Source organism: Phyllobates terribilis, unplaced genomic scaffold (assembly GCF_046119375.1).
Source record: "Phyllobates terribilis strain yellow unplaced genomic scaffold, ASM4611937v1 Scaffold_11__3_contigs__length_659146591, whole genome shotgun sequence".
Taxonomy (NCBI): domain Eukaryota; kingdom Metazoa; phylum Chordata; class Amphibia; order Anura; family Dendrobatidae; genus Phyllobates; species Phyllobates terribilis.
In genome coordinates this window covers 274,500,126-274,520,596 of record NW_027362771.1, presented here as the reverse complement: position 1 = coordinate 274,520,596, position 20,471 = coordinate 274,500,126, and the positions used below count along the sequence as shown (strand labels likewise).

Sequence of the window (20,471 nt, the reverse complement as noted above, 5' to 3'; positions counted from 1 at the left end):
GGAACTTCATGAAGAGGCAGATTGATTTGTCCATAGAAGATCTGTGGTTAGTTCTCCAACATGTTTGGAACAACCTCCCTCCTCGCTGCCGAGTTCCTATAAAAGCTGTGCATATGTACCTAGAAGAATTCATGCTTTGAGGCTGTTTTTAAGGCAAAGAGCGGTCACACCAAATATTGTTGTGATTTTGAATTCTCTTTTATTCATTCACTTTGCATTTTGTTATCTGGTAACAATACATTTTTTAAACTTCTATTTTTTTAAATCATTCTTGCTCTGCAGCATTTTTTCCACTGCTGCATAAAACCTTTGCACGGTATAGTATATTCTAGTTTTGTTCCAGAAAAATGGCTGAAACCTTCATATATTATGCATGCTGACATTTTTATGCAAATATATTCTTGTCTGCAGCAGACATTGATACCTTTGTGAACCAAGTATAATATAATGACTAATATCTATCCACATGGTTTATAAACTTTGATGTGCTGGGAAGTCTATTAAATGAGGTGTTCAAGAGTACACTGCTCCCCTTGTCTCCTAACTTTCTGTGGTGTACTTCATAATGATGGACAATTCAGACAAGGGGTATCATTGTGCCTCTGACCCGAATTGTGTATTCCCCAATATTACAAGCAAAACCTTTCCCTCTGTAGCATTAGAGGAGTGCAATAGCACTGATTCTAGCCAGATCCTGCAAGCCAGCTTTAGATCATTGCTTACAAGCCTCATAGAAAAGAGCTTGTAAGCGCTGCACTCTTTGCCTAGGAGACCGACCACTGCTGCAAAACTAAACAGGTGGCAAGTAACCTATGCAAAGAGCGTTAAACAATCAAATTAAAAATCCCTCCAATCTAGAAATCAAAAAGGACTTTTAGTAACAAGTTAACGGCAAAGTTACTTAGTTTTACAAGTACTTTGTAATTTTAATCATTTGAGATGATTAAAAATGTTATTAATTTCGATAATTATCGATAATTTTGATAATTATCGCAAACAATTATTGATAATTATTCCAGACTGAATTAACTATCATCTGCATATTGAACTGTTTATAACCAGGGAAACTGTAAACACAAAAAAGACAAACTAAATCAGAACCATCTACAGATGTGGCAGAGAATCTATGCTCATTGCAGCTGACAGGCTTAAAGATATGAAATATCACTAATGACACGTAGTCATTCGATCCCATTCATGCTGCTCCTAACTTATCAGGAAAACTTCTAAACATGGAGTGTGATGTGTTACATATGTGCTGTTTGCAATAAGGCATTGTCTGAGTTTTCCTGGATGGCCTTGTGGTCTACTCTATGATATATCTTGAAGCAATGCTCTTTTCACCTCCTAATCAGTAAAATACATCTCTTCATGGGTTGGGATGTTCCAGATAAGCTCCGGGTGAGTGTCCTGTTGTGCAGAATTTCCGATGGTTAGAGGCCCTGTGTTATAACAAAGTCATCATTACAGAGAAAATACTGTGCCTTAAAGTAAACATTTTCCCATGGCTTCGGAAGATATGGATATGTTCTATAAACCACAAACATACATTTATACAATGATTTGCCTCTTTGGCCTTATTTCCATAGTGAAGGGTTAGCTCTATTAAAATCTGACTTGTGAGCCAATGTAATTAAATAGGCATTGAAAGCCAATATTTGATTCAGTACTTAGCAAGAACAGAAACTGCATTGTTTTGCGTTGTTTCAGTTTATATGAGGGCATAGAAATGCCCACAATTTAGTGTATACTTTACCGCTGATGGAAAATGCATTGCTATCACTGAATTAACCTCTTAATGGCTGTCAAAATGCCTTTTTCAGGAATATGTATACATAGTTGTAGCAAAAAAGTCTGATTTGTCTATTCTGGCTGAATTCTGGTTTGGAACCCATTATAATTTAATTTGTTATTAAAGGCAATGGTAGAGCACAAACTAGTAATTATTTTCTCATGTTTTGGTATCAAACACTAAGGCTGCGTGCCCACTATGCGTTTTTCAAGCATTTTTGCCGCGGAATTTCCGCAGCAAAAACGCTTAAAAAACGCTTGGAAATACGTGCCCCATGGTCCCCAATGCTGTGCACATGCGGAAATTTCCGCTGAGGATTATCATTGCGGAAAAATATGCAGCATGTCCATTAATTTTGCGGACACGCAGCATAATCGCCGCCATTGACTTGCATTGGACCGCGTGACATCCGCATCACTGCATCTGCACAAGCGGATATCACACGGTTCAATGTGCGGATGGTACCCGGGTTTGGAGAAGAGGAGACTCTCATCCAGACCCAGGTACCATAGAACCTGTAAAAAAAGAATTTAAAATAAAAAATAAAGATTATACTTACCTCCCGATGTCCTCCCGGTGTTTTCTCCCCTCCGTCTGGTCTGCTGTATGGGTCGCGGTGTTGTGAAGGACCTGCCATGACGCCATTGAGTCATGTGACCTGTCACATGACTGAATGACGTCACAGCAGGTCCTTCACAACACCGCGAGCCGCCCAAAACACCGGACGCAGCAGAGAAAACACCGGGAGGACATCGGTAGGTGAGTATAATCTTTATTTTTTTATTTTTTACCATTCTTATTCTTTTTTTTTTAACTAACTTGGTCACACTACTATAAATCCATGCCGGTTGCATGGATTTATATAGTGTGAACAAGTTGTCAAGCACTTTTCCAAGTGATGCTAAAATCGCTTTGAAAGGCGCTTTACAACCCGCATGCAGAAATGCATGCAAAAACGCTTGACAAACGCTTCTACCTGGTGGGAAAAACGCATGTAAAAACCGCATGCGTTTTTCCTGCCAGGGAGAAGCGGAAAAAATATGCAGCATTTCTGCATTGTGGGAACATAGCCTTAAACACAGATCATACACTGACATAGAAAAAGTCTTCTGGTAGGAAGAAGTTATCACCTATCTATCCATGGGAAAGGTGATAAATATTGTTACAATGGACATGCTTAGCTACAACTTCATTTATTTTCTATAGGACTGCCAGAATTCTGTACTTGTTTTTGGATGGCAGGCCTATAGGGAATGATTGGAGTGGAGGTCAAGTATATTCACCACTGCTCCATTTTAATTTGCGCCATTCAGATGATCGGTGCGGTCTCCACCAATCTAGGAGTTATCTCCTATCCTTCTTCCTATTGAATCCCCTCTTTAAAGCACCACTCCAGTGCATTTTTTTAAGCACTAGAGTGGCGCTTTAAATGTAAGCCTGAGGTCATATACTCACCCTCAGGCGTCTTCACCGTTTTTGGGCACCGTTCTGGTCCCGCAACGCCATCTTGTAAGCGCAGCTTCTGACTGGCCGGAAGTCGGAAGCTACGTCACAAGCTCTCAATGCAAGTCTATGACAGCAAGAATGAGGCCAGAACGAGGCTCTCATAGACTTGTATTGAAAAGAGACCTCAGCGTTGCTCCATGAAACATTGCAGCTGCGAGCAGGTCACTTTTCACCGGAGACCATCTGGAAAGGATGAAGGCGGCAGCAGGTGAGTATGGTACAGGGGACAGGGGAGTTACATTTAAAGCACCACTCCAGAGGTGCAATAAAAAATACTGGAGAGGTGCTTTAAATCAAACCCCAGACTAAACAATTTAGACCGCAAAAAAATGAATTGCCAAGACAAGATATTAAAGGGAACCTATCAGCAGGCTTTTGAGACCATGATACAAGTGATGTGTCACTTATTGTGCAGTGTGCTGTTGTATCAATAAAATCAATGCTTTTTTAGCAGGAAATTAACAATAGAGGACTAGGTGTCTCATGCTTCCTAGTCAACTGCTCTGTGTAATCCTGCCTCCACCATTGATTAGCAGCTTTCTCTCAATACACATTGTAGACAGAAAGTTGTCAATCAGTGATCTGGGTGAGGTCATACAGGGCTCAGCATTCAGAGGACTGTTAGATGTACAGCAGAGAAAACAGTGATTTTATCACACCTGCTGCTTCCAGTAAACTAAGTGATATATTGCAGGAATCAGGGTATCTACCCTACATGCTGCTGTCAGATGGGGTAGCAAAAAAACTGGTGAATGATTCCCTTTAATGTTATTCCAAACCAGACCTGTAAATAAATTTAAACTCCAGTCCCGAATATTCAGACCAAAGGTCCCTCAATTTACTCAGACCTAAGATCAGAACCCAGACTAGACTTTAATATAATTCCAATCCCTAGGATGCAAAAGCATGAGAATTGTGCACTGAAAAGAAAGGCAGCAATGTTATTTTACCCTTCTGCATTCCTGGATTATAAATTACATAACATAAAACAAGCACATCATATGAGGAAGAAGAAGCAAGGCCACTTTCTTTGTAGGTGCTGGCAGCCATATAATATGAAGATGGTGGACACATGTTTTGTGCCACTTTTGAATTTACATAAAATCAGTACCCATAAGATTCCAAAGACATACTGATAGGGAATTTAGATTATGAGCCCCAATGGGGACAGTGATGATGATGTCTGTAAAGTGCTGTGGAATTAATGGCGCTATATAAGTGAGTAAAATAAATAAGATTGAATTCTGGAGTTACTCCTCAGTACAAGTGACTGGGAACCACAATGATTATGGAATTATTGAAGTACAGGTGGTAACTTGGCTTCTACTATCCAATATGATTTACACTGGTAACAGACTGAACTTTTAAGCCTTTGTGGGATGAACCGTATTGTATAAATCTGGAAACCTTTCAGATGATTATAATTAAATGCTCAAGCAGTTTATTTGTATGTCACCCAGGGCTTAGAGCACTTGTAATGATCTGTCTCTGTCTGGAATAAATTCCCGGGAGTATTTGACACAATGATTGCAGTTTTCTTCAGTATTTATCAGTGACATATCACAAAGTGCACTTTTCCCCCAGAGCTATCTATCGTAGCCATTATTTTAACTGTGTAGCCGTGTTCTTCTCTGAGGTCCTTCCAGAATACTTTCACTTGCATCCTGGATTTTTCCAAGACACCTTGTTGTGCCCCATTTCGTTCTTACAGTTGGTGTACTTTTATTATATGTAGACATATTTTTGGCAGAAGCTTGCACGTTTCAGGCTGTAAACTCACTTTACAAGAAAAAAAGCAATCTCCTGCTCCTAACCACATCCATTCTGTTTGCATAACGTGGGCGCAGTTATATCGAGGCGTAACAGACACCTATGTGGATTGTATCTTTAATGTGTCCTTTCCATGATTATAAAATCAGTTGGCACCGCACCGCTCTACAGTTTATTGTTGTTTTAATAAGTGCATGTGATAGCGCCACTGGCTAGGGAGTCGTAATATTAGCACTGCCAAACATGTTCATTGTTTAGAATCTGGGATTTCCATGCTGCCAGGTACATGCTGCCACAGTTTAAATATTCTGCCCTGGATTTAACTTTCCACATCCAATGTTATACAGTCGGCTTCAGCGTGTTGCTTTTAGAATTTGGTAATATTTTCTTAGTATTCAAGTTAATGACATGCTTATTATTTCTATGGAACCTTATTCTAAAATGTCCATGGTCTACAATCCCTGCCTGGAACTGGTACCGCGTCTCATGTATACGGATCGGCTTCCATCACCGCCACAGTTCTGTCAGTGTTATTTAAGGAGAGGGAGTGAGATCTCGATGTGGAATAAATGTCAATTTTTGTCTATTTATTATTCTTCAGCTCTGGAAATAATTACAATGAACACTCTAAGTCACAGACACCTCACCTAATGATAATAAATTAATTACCCAGAAATTTTGTGATATAAGATCTGCTAAACAAGTCATAGTAATTAGTCCAGGGAGGGTGCAGGTCATAGTAAGTCCTATTATACAATCTACTAAACAAACTATCATTCAAAACTGGCTAACAAACAGATTGCATGGCTAATAAGATGCAATTAGTGTGAGGGCCATGTTTACCTATGTGTGTTTGAAGGAAGCACGTTAATTAACTCAGCTTTATGAGTATGAATCACAAGGAAGTAGGATTCGGGGTAGAGTTCATGCAGAATACACTGGATTCTGCCACAAAACAAACTAGAAATCCAACCACAATCCACATCTCATGCATGTGAATGGAGAGTTTTCATAACCTACTCACATTCATTTGAACATTTTTCTGAGGACATACTGTAGATAGCATGCTACTTACTGCAAGTGGCCCCCATAGCTAAATATTTGTATGCGTTCATGGCAGTTCAAAATGCTAATCTGCTATAATAATATTATTAATAATAAAATAATAATCTTTTTATTTGTATAGCGCCAACATATTCCGCAGAGCTTTACAATTCAGCCAATTTACAGACATTATCGGAACTGTCCCCATTGGGGCTCACAATCTAGTTTCCCTATCAGTATGTCTTTAAAGTGTGGGAGGAAACCGGAGAACCCGGAGGAAACCCACACAAACACGGGGAGAACATACAAACTTCTTAATAAGCTATTAATAGAAATAGTAGCAAATAACAGAAAATATAGCATTGCCATATAATGAACACATATTTCTGCTATTCATTTCTCAGATCAAAATTCTTTCCAGTGTTATACCACCATGTGTCTATACAGTGGCATGTAAAAGTTTGGGCACCCCTGGTCAAAATTACTGTTATTGTGAACAGTAAGCAAGTTGAAGATTAAATGATCTTTTTCCTTTTTATAATTTTTAAAATGAAAAAAAAAGACAATATATATATATTTTTTTGCCTAAAATACAAAGGAAATGTGCCATTTTTAACTTCAGGCCTTTTAGAGATCATTTCATCTTCAACTTGCTTAACTGTTCACAATAACAGTAATGTTGACCAGGCGTGCCCAAACTTTTGCATGCTACTGTATAATACCATTACATAATACCGTAATATCACCCATGTTAGAGCTTACTAATTTAGTACCACTGGGATAAAACAGCTCAAAAAAGCGTAATTCAACACCCAACCTTGACATCAATCAATAGTTTGTGCAGTATTAAAATTAACATGTCAGGTCCCCCAATGCTATTAAACTCACCCCATTATGTGTGTGTCCTTGCTGCCTGACTGAGAAGAATTTTTGGACAGTGCAGAGAATGTCAATCTCGCCCAGAGAAAAGTGAGTGCAGCTGATGAGCCTGGACCAGACTTGGGGTATTGATGCCTCACTAAACTACCCAGGGTCATTTGCATATGGTGACCGGACACATGTAAGTTTATTTTTCAAGAGGCTGAAGGGGTTGACTGGTCAAAATTGTAATTTTACTGTTGCCTTGGTAAATTAAAAAACAAGCAAAGCTAAACTCAACTCTCAATACTTCCCGGGATCCAATGCAGGCCGCTCCTTGGTCTGTGTTTACACCAGAAGAAAGTTTCCACAGTTCAGACAGCAACAGTACCACTGCAGCCAGTGATTGGTCATCGTGGTCTGATGACTTCCATAGTGCATTATCAGTGAATTCATTAATGATGCACTGCAGAAGTCACTTGAACACCTCAGCAAATCACAGTTCCCTGAGGTTCTACTGCCGCTTTGAACAGTGGCTACTTCCAAGAAGCGGCCTGCGTTGGATCTTGGTATGTGCCAGCTAGGTTTGTTGCTTTTTAATTTACCAAGCCAACAGTACAATTTAAATTTTGCCAAGACAACCCCTTTAATTGCAATATCCCTCTGTGACACATTAGGAAAATGGTAAGTTGTGAGTCATGGTAACCTTTACTACATCTGTATAACCTCTACATATTTTATAGTTGCACAAAGACACAAACTGCACTGTATGATGAGACGTTTTCATTACTGCAGATGGGGTTGAGCTGAATTTAATTTTTCACAAGCTATGTATATATGTATATTATCTTACAAGTGCAGTACCTCCCAATACATGATCATATACAAAATTTAGGGTCATACTATTCCTTTACTGTATGTAAATCCTATCCTTAAACCTTCAAATTCAATTCAGAGTAGCACTTTAACCTGATAAATATCCTGAGACTCTTTTTCAGAAGAATTTAATCTACAATCTGCTGTCTTTTTAAATGTCAACTATCTAAACCAAGAATCAAAAGTTTACATTTCCATATTTTCTCCTTCTCCTTTTTACCTAAGCACAGATGAAGAATAACGCTTCTTGCCAAGTTTTGTTCTGTTCTGGCTATAGAAGCTTTAACATCTGTGAAAATAGAGATAATTTGTCATCAAGGTAGACATGATGTCATGGCGGAGTGACGATCTTTCTAACACTTGACAGATCATGAAGGCACCGAGCACTGTTCAAAGACCATCATGTATTCACAATGTGGTCAGTGCATAGTCACATCTGTTTGCTATAGAAATTCATTATTTCAGTTCCTACCTCTCTACGAAGAAACAACGGCCCCAGTCTATGGTAGGAGCGTTTTCATGATAATCTGAAGAGCCACATTTGGATGAAAATATATTCTGTTCAGCTGTACAATTTACGTTTGTGCTCAGCAGTTATCTGATGCAATATATCTACTATGTGTCTGTGTATGGGTAACCAGAATTCTGCTTTCGGATCTTTATATTCCTTATCAGCCCTCTTTTTCAACTTTATCTGTTCAGCCACACGCAAGAATTGTCTTATCTGCTCTGAAATGTGCAGGTTTGTGCAACACTGTAACCATATCAATTGTCACGTACTACATATAAGATTCTTGCTTTAGGAGCTGATGACAACTTTTGCCATGCTTCAGATGTAATGTATTCTTGAATGGCCCCTTTAAAAACCTATTGCAGCTTTAATTCAAGAAAGCATTTCAGGGACTATAAGTTGATAAAGTCAGAAGTGATCATGAATAGTTTGTAAAAATAAGCTCCAAAGTCCAAACAATCCATAGTAGTTTATCTTTGTGTTGGCTGGGATATATTACATTTCTCCCTTTCACCCTGAATTAAAAACCAAGGACAAGATATAGCAATTGAATGTCAAAGGGCTTGTCTGATGAAAAAGAATAATGTTATTTTAAATGGATATTTAAATGCAAATGCACAATAATATAATATCCATTGTGTTTGTACAATGTACTATGTTATGGCTATCACAACTACTACATATAGAATATCAGCTGGACCGACAATATACTAGAGATGAGCTGATTGCTTTGCACAATATAGGCCCACGATCCAGGTCAGTGGTCCTTGTCCGTGAACATGAGCTGCACAAATCTCCTGACCTTGCGGGTTCCTCATTGCAGTGTTTGATTAGCTGGCCTGGTGTGATGTCATCTGTGTACCCTGCAACGCACATGTGATAACGCACCAGCACAGCAAATCATAAGATGACCTGGTGTAGAAATGTGCTAATATCCCATCTTTTTAGCTAGTCTTAAAGGTATTGTTCCATGAATAACACATATTACCTATCCACAAGATAGAAGATAATTGTGAGGACAAAGGAGGTCTGACAACTGGGAACTTCACCAAACACAAGAATGAGGGACTTATAGTTTCCTGTGTGGATAGGACAGTAGTGAGCAAGTTCAACCACTGCTTCCTTCACTGTCTATAGCCGTGGAGTTTGTACATGCTTACTACAGCTCTGTTCACATACAGTGGTGGCCAAAAGTATTGGCACCCCTGCAATTCTGTCAGATAATACTCAGTTTCTTCCTGAAAATGATTGCAATCACAAATTCTTTGGTATTATTATCTTCATTTAATTTGTCTTCATTGAAAAAACACAAAAGAATTGTCCTAAAGCCAAATTGGATATAATTCCACACCAAACCTAAAAAAGGGGGTGGCCAAAATATTGGCACTGTTTGAAAAATCATGTGATGCTTCTCTAATTCGTGTAATTAACAGCACCTGTAACTTACCTGTGGCACCTAACAGGTGTTGGCAATAACTAAATCACACTTGCAGACAGTTAACATGGATTAAAGTTGACTCAACCTCTGTCCTGTGTCCTTGTGTGTACCAAATTGAGCATGGAGAAAAGAACGAAGACCAAAGAACTGTCTGAGGACTTGAGAAACCAAATTGTGAGGAAGCATGAGCAATTTCAAGGCTACAAGTCCATATCCAAAGACCTGAATGTTCCTGTGTCTTCCGTGCGCAGTGTCATTAAGAAGTTTAAAGCTCATGGCACTGTGGCTAACCTCCCTAGATGTGGACGGAAAAGAAAAATTGACGAGAGATTTCAACGCAAGATTGTGCGGATGGTGGATAAAGAACCTCGACTAACATCCAAACAAGTTCAAGCTGCCCTGCAGTCCGAGGGTACAACAGTGTCAACCCGTACAATCCGTCGGCGTCTGAATGAAAAGGGACTGTATGGTAGGATACCCAGGAAGACCCCACTTCTTACCCCGAGACATGAAAAAGCCAGGCTGGAGTTTGCCGAAACTTACCTGAGAAAGCCTAAAACATTTTGGAAGAATGTTCTCTGGTCAGATGAGACAAAAGTAGAGTTTTTTGGGAAAAAGCATCAACATAGAGTGTACAGGAAAAAAAAAGAGTCATTCAAAGAAAAGAACACGGTCCCTACAGTCAAACATGGCGGAGGTTCCCTGATGTTTTGGGGTTGCTTTGCTGCCTCTGGCACTGGACTGCTTGACCGTGTGCATGGCATTATGAAGTCTGAAGACTACCAACAAATTTTGCAGCATAATATAGGGCCCAGTGTGAGAAAGCTGGGTCTCCCTCAGGGGTCATGGGTCTTCCAGCAGGACAGTGACCCAAAACACACTTCCAAAAGCACTATAAAATGGTTTGAGAGAAAGCACTGGAGACTTCTAAGGTGGCCAGCAATGAGTCCAGACCTGAATCCCATAGAACACCTGTGGAGAGATCTCAAAATGGCAGTTTGGAGAAGGCACCCTTCAAATATCAGGGACCTGGAGCAGTTTGCCAAAGAAGAATGGTCTACAATTCCAGCAGAGCATTGTAAGAAACTCATTGATCGTTACCGGAAGCGGTTGTTCGCAGTTATTTTGGCTAAAGGTTGTGCAACCAAGTATTAGGCTGAGGGTGCCAATACTTTTGTCTGGCCCATTTTTGGAGTTTTGTGTGAAATGATCAATGATTTGATTTTTGCTTCATTCTCTTTTGTGTTTTTTCCTTGCAAGCAAATTAAATGAAGATAATAATACCAAAGAATTTGTGATTGCAATCATTTTCAGGAAGAAACTGAGTATTATCTGACAGAATTGCAGGGGTGCCAATACTTTTGGCCACCACTGTAGGTGACTTAGGGTCCCCCATTCTCAGGATACTTGGTGGTCTCAGCAGCCTGCCCCCAAGTGATCATACATTTGTCATCTCTTTTGTGGATAGGTGATACATGTTTTTTTATGGGACGACCCCTTTAAGGTATGTACTTACCACGTTTTTTTTTTCTGGTGAGTCCACTCTGAAACCTGCCTGCAAAATAATAAAAATAACTTACATATGTGCTGCAATGTGAAAATGACTTGCTGTGCATGTAGTCTATCTCTTTGAGCTTCTTTTAACCGTTTCAAGTGAAGTGGCCTGACCATTCTTCAAGCGGCTTCCGCTCACAACTATCTACATAGTGAACGAAAAAAAAACACAGGCGGCAAAGCAGCTTAGAAAAGTTACTCAAAATGCATCAAACAACACTTCGAAAAACGGTGTCTAAAATACATTGTAGGCACATACCCTTAAAGGATAGGTTCAAGTTAATAATTTATCTCCTGCAGGTTGTCCGACCGCTGGAACCCTCAGCGATCCTGAGAATGGGGAATTAAATGGAGCCGAGGTTGAGCATGCACGCTGCATTCTTTATGGGACTTCATGAAATACTGTAGGAGAGTACAGCGCTCTGCTATCTCTGGCAGTCCCATAGACAATAGATGGAGCAGAACTGTGCATGGTCGACTTTCACTCTTTAGAGTTCCATTTTCAGGACTGCTGGGGGATTTCAGTTGTTAATCCGATCCATAAATCATTAATCAAACGCTCAAATTACTTATCATTAAACATGTTTAAATAGGGAATGTGAAGTAAAAATGAATTATTATAATATTGTGCTAATGAGCAGGTATCATTATTTACATGAGCATCTAAGTGGCTGCTTGTGTTGTTGTGTGAAGTCTTAATAAGAAATATGACTTTTTGTGATATTATGCACATTTCTCCTCTTGAAAGTGCTATTTCATCCGTATGTCTTAACATGTAGTGTTACGTAATTAATCAACATTCCTAGTGGTGATAATTATGTTTCTCCCAAATTTGATTCAGTTCATGTTGTTTACAAGCATAGACCTAGCCTAATTAGATTATTCTCTTGTTTGCCTTTAGCAGAACATATATTTTAATTTTCTCAAAAATTAGACTAGACTGATATAATCTTTGCTTTCCTTCCAGAATGACATTGGAGGCCAGCGCAGTTTGATAAATAAATGGACTACATTTCTGAAGGCACGTTTGGTGTGCTCCATACCTGGACCAGATGGAGGAGACACATTCTTTGATGAACTACGTAAGTTGTTTGGAATCTCACTTATCACTCATTTTTTTGAGAACTACAGTATATATATCATAAGTTTGATATTCAGCCATGAATGATAGAATACTTTTCATTGCTTCAGGAGAGTGTCTTGTAAGTTGACCTTCCAGATATACAGCGCTGTCACATGAACAGTCATAGACAGTAAATCTGGCTTCATATACAACATTCATTCCAGATTCTTAGATCACAAAGTATGATAAATTAGGATGGATTTGTTCACCTGTCTGATTTTGCCTCTCAGTGCAGTTTGTATATTATATGATGTGTACAGTTTTATATCTCATGACATGTCTTATCTTGATAACAGCTTTTGATGAAAATATAATTGGCAGATGTATTATTGACCTCAGAAAAACTGATTTCTACATAAGTGCTGCACAATCTCACCCAGGTCACTTCCTGCTAAGAACTACTTTATCATGATTTATTTCGAAGATGAGTGATAACTCAGGTAGTCAGGTATATGTAGACAAATATTGCAACTTATGGGTAACAATTCTAAAAATTGGATTTTTGGTATAAAATGATCAATTTTGTTGTTGTCATTTTTATGTTTTGTGTTATTTTTTGTGTACTTATAGCATAGGGATAGTATTATAAAAATGTTTTAAAAACATTTAAATTTGTCACAGTTGTGAATTGAAACAGGTTTTTTTTACATCCAGAGACTAAAAAAACAATACTTATAATTATCAATTGTGAATTTACTTCAGATGTACCCAGTCTAGGACATTTTCATAAGGATGTAATCTTTCATTGCTCAGGCCACAGTGTAGTGAATGCTGTGTGCACATTCTCGCAGAGCAAGAAGAAATTAAAGGGCCAGCAGCCGGCAAAATGCTGCTGCTTGCTCAAGCATTGCGGTCCCCAAGAATCTGCCGGGGGTGGGTGTAAAAAAGGTCATCGCTGGCTGTAAATGGTCTGTGGGCCTGAGGTTCCCCACCCCTGACCTAGATAATACTGTTGCAAGCCCTTAGATTTTTTCACCTTTGGATGTAATAGACATGGTTGCTGTAACGGGTCTGGGAGGAGGAACCTCTGAGCAACGATACTAAGGGGCAGTCCTTGTAAGGAAGCGGGTGGCTCCCAGGGTAGGCGGGCAGGTAGTCACGGCAAGTGACGGGGACAGTCTCTGGGTAGAAGAGCAGGAGGTCACGGCAAGTGACGGGGACAGTCTCTGGGTAGAAGGGCAGGAGGTCACGGCACGTGACGGGGACAGTCTCTGGGTAGAAGGGCAGGAGATCACGGCAAGTGACGGGGATAGTCTCTTGACAGGCGGGTGGTCACGGCAAGTGACGGCTAAGCCTCCAGATAGGCTAGCAGGCGGGCAGCAGGTGGACGCTACCAGGTAAGCGGGCAAGAGTCTTTGGACAGGCAGGTGGTCACAGCAAGTGACGGCTAAGCCTCCAGATAGGCTAGCAGGCAGGTAGCAGGTGGACGCTCCCAGGTGAGCGGGCAAGAGTCTCTGGACAGGCAGGTGGTCACAGCAAGTGACGGCTGAGCCTCCAGGTAGACTAGCAGGCAGGTAGCAGGTGAACGCTCCCAGGTGAGCGGGCAAGAGTCTCTGGACAGGCAGGTGGTCACAGCAGGTGACGGCAGAGCCTCCAGGTAGGCTAGCAGGCAGGTAGCAGGCGGACGCTCCCAGGTGAGCGGGTAAGAGTCTCTGGACAGGCAGGTGGTCACAGGACGTGACGGCAGAGCCTCCAGGTAGGCTAGCAGGCAGGTAGCAGATGAGCGCTCCCAGGTGAGCGGGCAATCAGATCCATAGACAGACTGGCAGGGCTGGTAGGCAAACTGTCGGACCGCAGGAATGTAAGCAGATAGACAAGTATCAGGCAGGTATCAAGCAGGAATCTGGCAGGTAACTGGCAGGTAACTGGCAGGTATCTGGTAATGGGTCCTGAGGGCTGAAGCTGAGTGATAGGCTATGCAACAACATTGCTCGGGCACCTCCATTTTGGAGGAGGTGCCTTATATATGGTGAGGTCCTCCGGCCATTGGCCGGGGACTCCTTAGGATGGCGCGCGCGGTCCCTTTAAGAGAGGGGGAGCGCGCGCGCTAAGCACAGTGGCCGGGAAGCAGCGCGCACTGCCGGCAGAGTGGGAGGAAGACGCCGGGCACGGAGCGGAGAGGTGAGGGGAACAGCGTCCCTGCCTAGCAGGAGACAGGGACGCCGACGCTACAGTACCCCCCCCTTTAGGCCCCCCCCTTTTTTAGGCCAGACAGAAATTTATCAAGGATGAGAGGGGCATGGATGTTCTCCTGGGGCTCCCACGTTCTCTCCTCAGGACCAAACCCCTTCCAATCCACTAGAAAAAAGGTCTTTCCTCTTACCCTTTTGGTGGCCAGAATGTTCTCTACCTCAAACTCGTTTTCAGCGGAAACCGGAGCAGGGGGCGTACCTGTAGACTTGGAAAAAGAGTTGATACCACGGGTTTGAGGAGAGATACATGGAAGGAGTTTGGGATCCGCAAGTTGGCCGGGAGTTTCAATTTATAGGCCACTGGGTTGATTTGTTTGATGACTTCCAGTGGGCCGATGAACCGAGGCCCTAACTTGTAGGAAGGAATCTTGAGCCGGATATATTGGACGAGAGCCAGACTTTATCTCCAGGACAGAATTGTGGAGGATCCAGGCGTTTTTTGTCAGCGTGTTTTTTCATCCGCTCGGACGACTAAAGGAGTGCGGATCGGGTACTCTCCCAAATGGAGGAGAATTCGCTAACGAGAGATTCCGCAGCCGGATTGTCCACCGAGGTGGAGACGGGAAATGGGATCCGAGGATGCTGACCGAAGACTACAAAAAACGGGGATTTGGAGGAAGATTCGCTCTCGTGATTATTGTAAGAGAACTCGGCCCATGGTAAGAGATCCACCCAGTCCGAATGGTGGGCATTAACGAAGTGCCGGAGGTAACTGGTCAGGATTAGTGTTGAGCCACCCCCGTAGTGTTCGAGTTCGGTTCGGTTCGTCGAACACCCGTGTGTTCGCCGAACTGTTCGTCGAACTGTTCGTCGAACACCTTCGAACACCGTTAAAACCAATGGCAGGCAAACAAAAACACATAGAAACACATAAAAAACACCTTCAAAGGTGTCCAAAAGCTGACAAACTGCTCAGAAGACACAACTAACACATGGAAAAGTGACAAGTACATATAGTCATGCGAAAAGAAAAGAGGTGGAGGAGTAAAAGGAGGGGGAGACATAGATATAGGCTTGTCATGCCCTTCTAAAATCCAAAAAGTCAGAAGCCGACACGTTCAGTCCGCTCCTGCCCGTGCCACCTCCGTGTCGCCGGGTTTGTGCCAGAGCCGCAGTGAACCCTGACGGCCAGCCCCCCTCTCCCAATACTGGTGCCTGTCCGCTGGTGGGTCGAGCGAGCCCCCCTGTGGTGGAGGCAGCTCTAAGCTTTTTAATTTAAATTGTCTCTCTAATTTGAATGAATACACTTTAAATCCATTTACAAGGATCTATTGGAGGGCGAGTCTCATGCCAGCAGCCGCGTAATTCCAGCTCCAGTAGCGTCCACTAAAGCTGCTGCAGTTAAAAAGCTTTTATAAGGATCGAGCTCGGCTGTCCACCGCAAGGCATCCTACTGCCAGTCCCAGCCCCTATGCCTTGGGGTGCCTCCTGATGCTCTTCACTGAGTATCCCGCGGTCCCGAAGCATTTCCTTTGAAAAAATTAAGTGTCCAAACTACAGGTGGTGTAGCTTGCTTAACAGCCGGGATAATCCGCTGACTAGCAGACACTGCTACTAGGCACAAAGTATTTCCTGGTCTAGATGCAGTTAAAAATTTGTAATTAGATACTCTCGTTGGATGCTGAGAAAGCATTCCATAGAGTCTCCTGGCACGCCATATATGATTCTCTTAAAAAGCTTGGGGTAGGGGTCTAGGGGACCCTTTTATAGCCAAAATCACGGCCCTGTATCGCAATACGTCACCTAGGCTGAAGATAAATGGAACTGTAGCACCCTGAGGGCTCGGTTGCTACAGAGGTATTGCACCTCACCCAGAGGTGTGATATCTCACTCTCAGGTAAGGATGGAGTGTGGATCAGGACCCGACACCTGCATGCATTACACCACATTGCCGTGGGGCAGGGCGACCAATATGCCCCTGAGATGGGCACGACAGTCCCTGTCCCTGGCTGGAGTGGGGGGAGGGAACACTGAGGAAGGGCAACCCTGTAGTGCAGGAGCAGGGAGGAAGCAGTTCCTGGGTGCATTGAGAAGGGAGTATAAAAGGTGGGCACCATCTTAGTTCAGTGCAGAGAAGTCTGAGCAGAAGTGGCAGGGAGCAGGGGCTCCGCATGAGCTCTGCTCCGGAGGCGGGCCTAGTAACAGAGGCCCAGGCCTGGAAGAGGGAGAAGGAAGGAAGAGGAGCAGAGAAGGCTCCAGGAACGAGGAACGAAGGGATCCCAGGGGTGCGGACGGGCGAGTCGCCACCGCACGCCCGAATCCACCTGCATGGAGGGGTCAGGCCAAAGGGGGAGACCGGTCCCCGAAACTAGTGGAGGCAGGAAACGACCCTCAGCTAGAAACCGGAGGTTGTGACATTTTATGTGGCGCAGCCCCTCGCTACACCCGCTAGAAGGGCAGCACATAGGGTCAGGGAAACTGGCGCCAAGTTTACCAAGAGGAGGCAGAGGCAGCCGGACAGAAGGGTTGGTAAGAAAGGCCAGACAAAGAACACACAAAGGGGGTCCTGTGAAGCACTCCAAAGTTATCTGGGAGTTGTCTGAGCTCCTCACCTGGTGAGCACAGTACGACGTGGGCAGCCGTTACCTGCAGACGTGGTCTGGATAATAAGAACTGTGAGTAAAGGCCCTGGACTGCATCACTGACTCCGTGTCGTTACTGCTGCTGCCCTGCACCATCACCTCCATCCTCCGCATACACTGCCCTGAGGCTATACTCCTCCCGTGGGGAGTTATGCTACGCTCTGCTGCACCCACAACACCAGCCTCAGCGGTCTGCCCTGCAGCGGCGGTTCACTCTGACCGCAATCCACGGGTGGCGTAGTCGGACATTTAAACATCAAAACCACATAAATAGTTCCGCCACTGGTTTGACCACCCTGAGCCACGGAACCGGGTCGCCGCCACGAAGACTACAACCACCAGCATCCACCAAAAAGGGTCCGGCTCCGGGTGTCCCAAGGCCCAGGGGGTTCATCAGAACATTTTCATCACTTTTCACAATCACCAATGGGACAAGGCAGGGATGTCCTCTGCCCCCTCTCTTATACATCCTAGTGACGGAGCACCTGCTCTCATCAATTCGCCATAACCCCAATATTAGGTGGATTGAGGTGGGAGGCACCGAGTACAAGTGCTCTCTATTTGCTGATGATGTACTAGTATATATCACTCAATCACATATATCCATCCATGCTGTTATGGCTGAAATAGATCACTTTGTTACATGGTCAAATTTTAAAATCAATGCAGCGAAGTCTGAGGCCCTCGATGTCTCCCTCCCCAGATCCATATAGGATTCCATCCAGTCCAACTTTCCCTTTGCCTGGCCCTCACAGGGTATCAAATACTTAGGAATTCCTATTCATAGAGACCTCTCCCATCTATGTTATCTTAATTTTGGGCCCTTTATTGAACAACTCCATACAGACCACGGTTGGCAAGTTAGAACTGTAAGATTCACTACGTGAACCACTGGTGTTTTGTGGAAAAGCACATGTACACTGTGTTCCAAATTATTATGCAAAAAGTGTTTAGGAGTGATAAGGGAAGAATTTGTTTGTTTGTCAGTTAAACTCATTGATGGTGATGTGTGTCAGGGCTCTTTATATCACTGTAAGCAATTGCAGACACCTGTGCTAATTAGTTTGGCAGGTGTGTCCAATGAAAGGCAAGACTACTTAAGAAGGCTGTCTCACATTATTAAGCAGCCTACATTTTCTGCCAAAATGGGAAAGAAAAAGGATGTGTCGGCTGCTGAGAAGCAACAAATTGTGGAGTGTTTAGGTCAAGGCATGACTACAATCAACATTGTGCGATGATCAGGATGAAGTGTCTTGGCAATCAAGAAGTATGTAGCTGATTCACAGTACACACGTGTGCGTGCTAATAAGGGCAAATTGAGGACTCTTTCCTACAGGCAATTACGTCAGTTTAAAAGAGCAGCGGCAAAAAAGCCTTGTCATAGCAGCAGACAAGTTTTTGAAGCTGCAGGTGCCTCCAACGTCCCCCGAACAACAAGATGCAGGGTCCTTCAGAGGTTTGCAGCTGTGCATATGCCATCCTGTCGACCTCCTCTATCCACTTCACACTAGCAGAAATGGCTCCAGTGGGCCAAACATTACAAGAAGACTGATTTCAAAACTGTTTTGTTCACGGATGAGTGCCGTGCAGCGCTCGATGGTCCAGATGGATGGAGTGGAGGATGGCTGGTTGATGGACACCCCACGCAAACACGGCTACAGCGCCAACAAGGAGGAGGTGGAGTAATGTTTTGGGCTGGAATCATGGGGAGAGAGATTGTCGGCCCCTTTAGGATCCCTTAAGGCGCTAAAGATGAACTCCATAATGTATGTGGATTTTCTCAAACAGCACTTCCTGCCATGGTTCAAGAAGAAGAACCATGTATTTCACAGCAAGATCATTTTTTTGCATGATAATGCACCATCTCATGCTGCACATAAAACATCTGCATCTCTGGCTGATATGGGCATAAAAGGGGACAAACTTATGGTGTGACCCCCATGCTCCCCTGACCTCTACCCCATTCAGAACCTCTGGAGCATCATCAAAAGGAGTGTCTATGATGGCGGGAGGCAGTTCACATCTAAGCAACAGCTCTGGGAGGGTATTCTGTCCTCATGCAAAACAATTGAAGCAGAAACCATCCAAAACCTGACAAATTCAATGGACGAGAGAGTTCAGAAGCTCCTTTCGAACAAGGGGTCCTATGTGAAAATGTAACATCACCTAGAATAAAGTTTTGAGTTGAAAACTGTTTGATTTCAGTTTCTAATAACCTGCTAATGCTTATAATTTCAAAAATGACCATTTTTTTGGTCTTTATTAAAATGAAAAGGTTGATCGAAAAGTTTGGGGGATCTAAGAGTGTGGCAACCCAGTAGTCATGATTACTTCGAATTCTGACAATATGAGGGTCATGTTGCAGGTAGTGCAGCAAGAAGGCACTTATGTGTCTTGCGCTTCTCGGAGCCCCAAAATTATTTTCCGGGCTAGATGCAGCTAAAAATTATTTTTAATTTTAAATCTGGTGGAGCTTAGTATAGATGGGCTAATAGGATCAGTGCTGCACACTGCTACAAAGCCCAAATTATTTTCCAGTCAAGATACAGATAAACATGATTAGTAATTTGAAAGCTTAAAACGGTTGGTAGGGTGATTTTAACCAATCATCAAGCTTTTACTCTCCCCAGGGTGACACAGGGGTAGAAAAGTCGTTTCGGATCCATGATTTGTTCATCTTTATGAACGTGAGTCTGTCTACATTATCAGTGGAGAGCCGCGTGCGCTTATCTGTCAGCACACCACCAGCAGCGCTGAACACACGTTCAGACAGAACGCTGGCTGCGGGGCATGACAAGATCTCCAAGGCGTAAGTGGCTAGCTCCGGCCATTTATCCAGATTGGAAGCCCAAAAAGAGCAAGGGTCCAGTGACACAGTCATGGCTTCAATGTTTACTTGGAGATACTCCTGTACCATCGTCTCTAGGCGTTGACTATGTGTCAGACTTCTTGTCTCCTGTGGCCTTGCAAAGGATGGGCTAAAAAAGTGGTGAAATGATTGCGCAAAATTGATGTTACCAGCAGATACTGTGGTTCTGTTACGGTTTGAGTGCTGAACACTTGACGGTCCCACGGTTGGCAAGTTGGAACTGTGAGATTCACTACGTGCACCACTGGTGTTTTGTGGAAAAGCACATGTAAGATTCTGCAACAGTCTCTGCTGATATTCCTGCATGCGTGCATCCCTTTCTATGGCAGGAATAATTTCTGCAAATTGACTTTTGT

General features: G+C 43.1%; 1 protein-coding gene across 7 annotated transcripts in view; it reads left to right on the top strand.

The window, feature by feature from the left end:
• The window catches only part of SEMA3D (semaphorin 3D), a 306,858-nt gene that overhangs the window by 191,326 nt on the left and 95,061 nt on the right, over positions 1-20,471 (top strand). For all 7 annotated transcript variants that reach the window (XM_073652332.1, XM_073652335.1, XM_073652334.1 and 4 more), the window contains one exon: positions 12,317-12,431. In XM_073652332.1, coding sequence (XP_073508433.1) covers positions 12,317-12,431 — 115 coding nt within the window. The remainder of the gene's footprint in view (positions 1-12,316; positions 12,432-20,471) is intronic.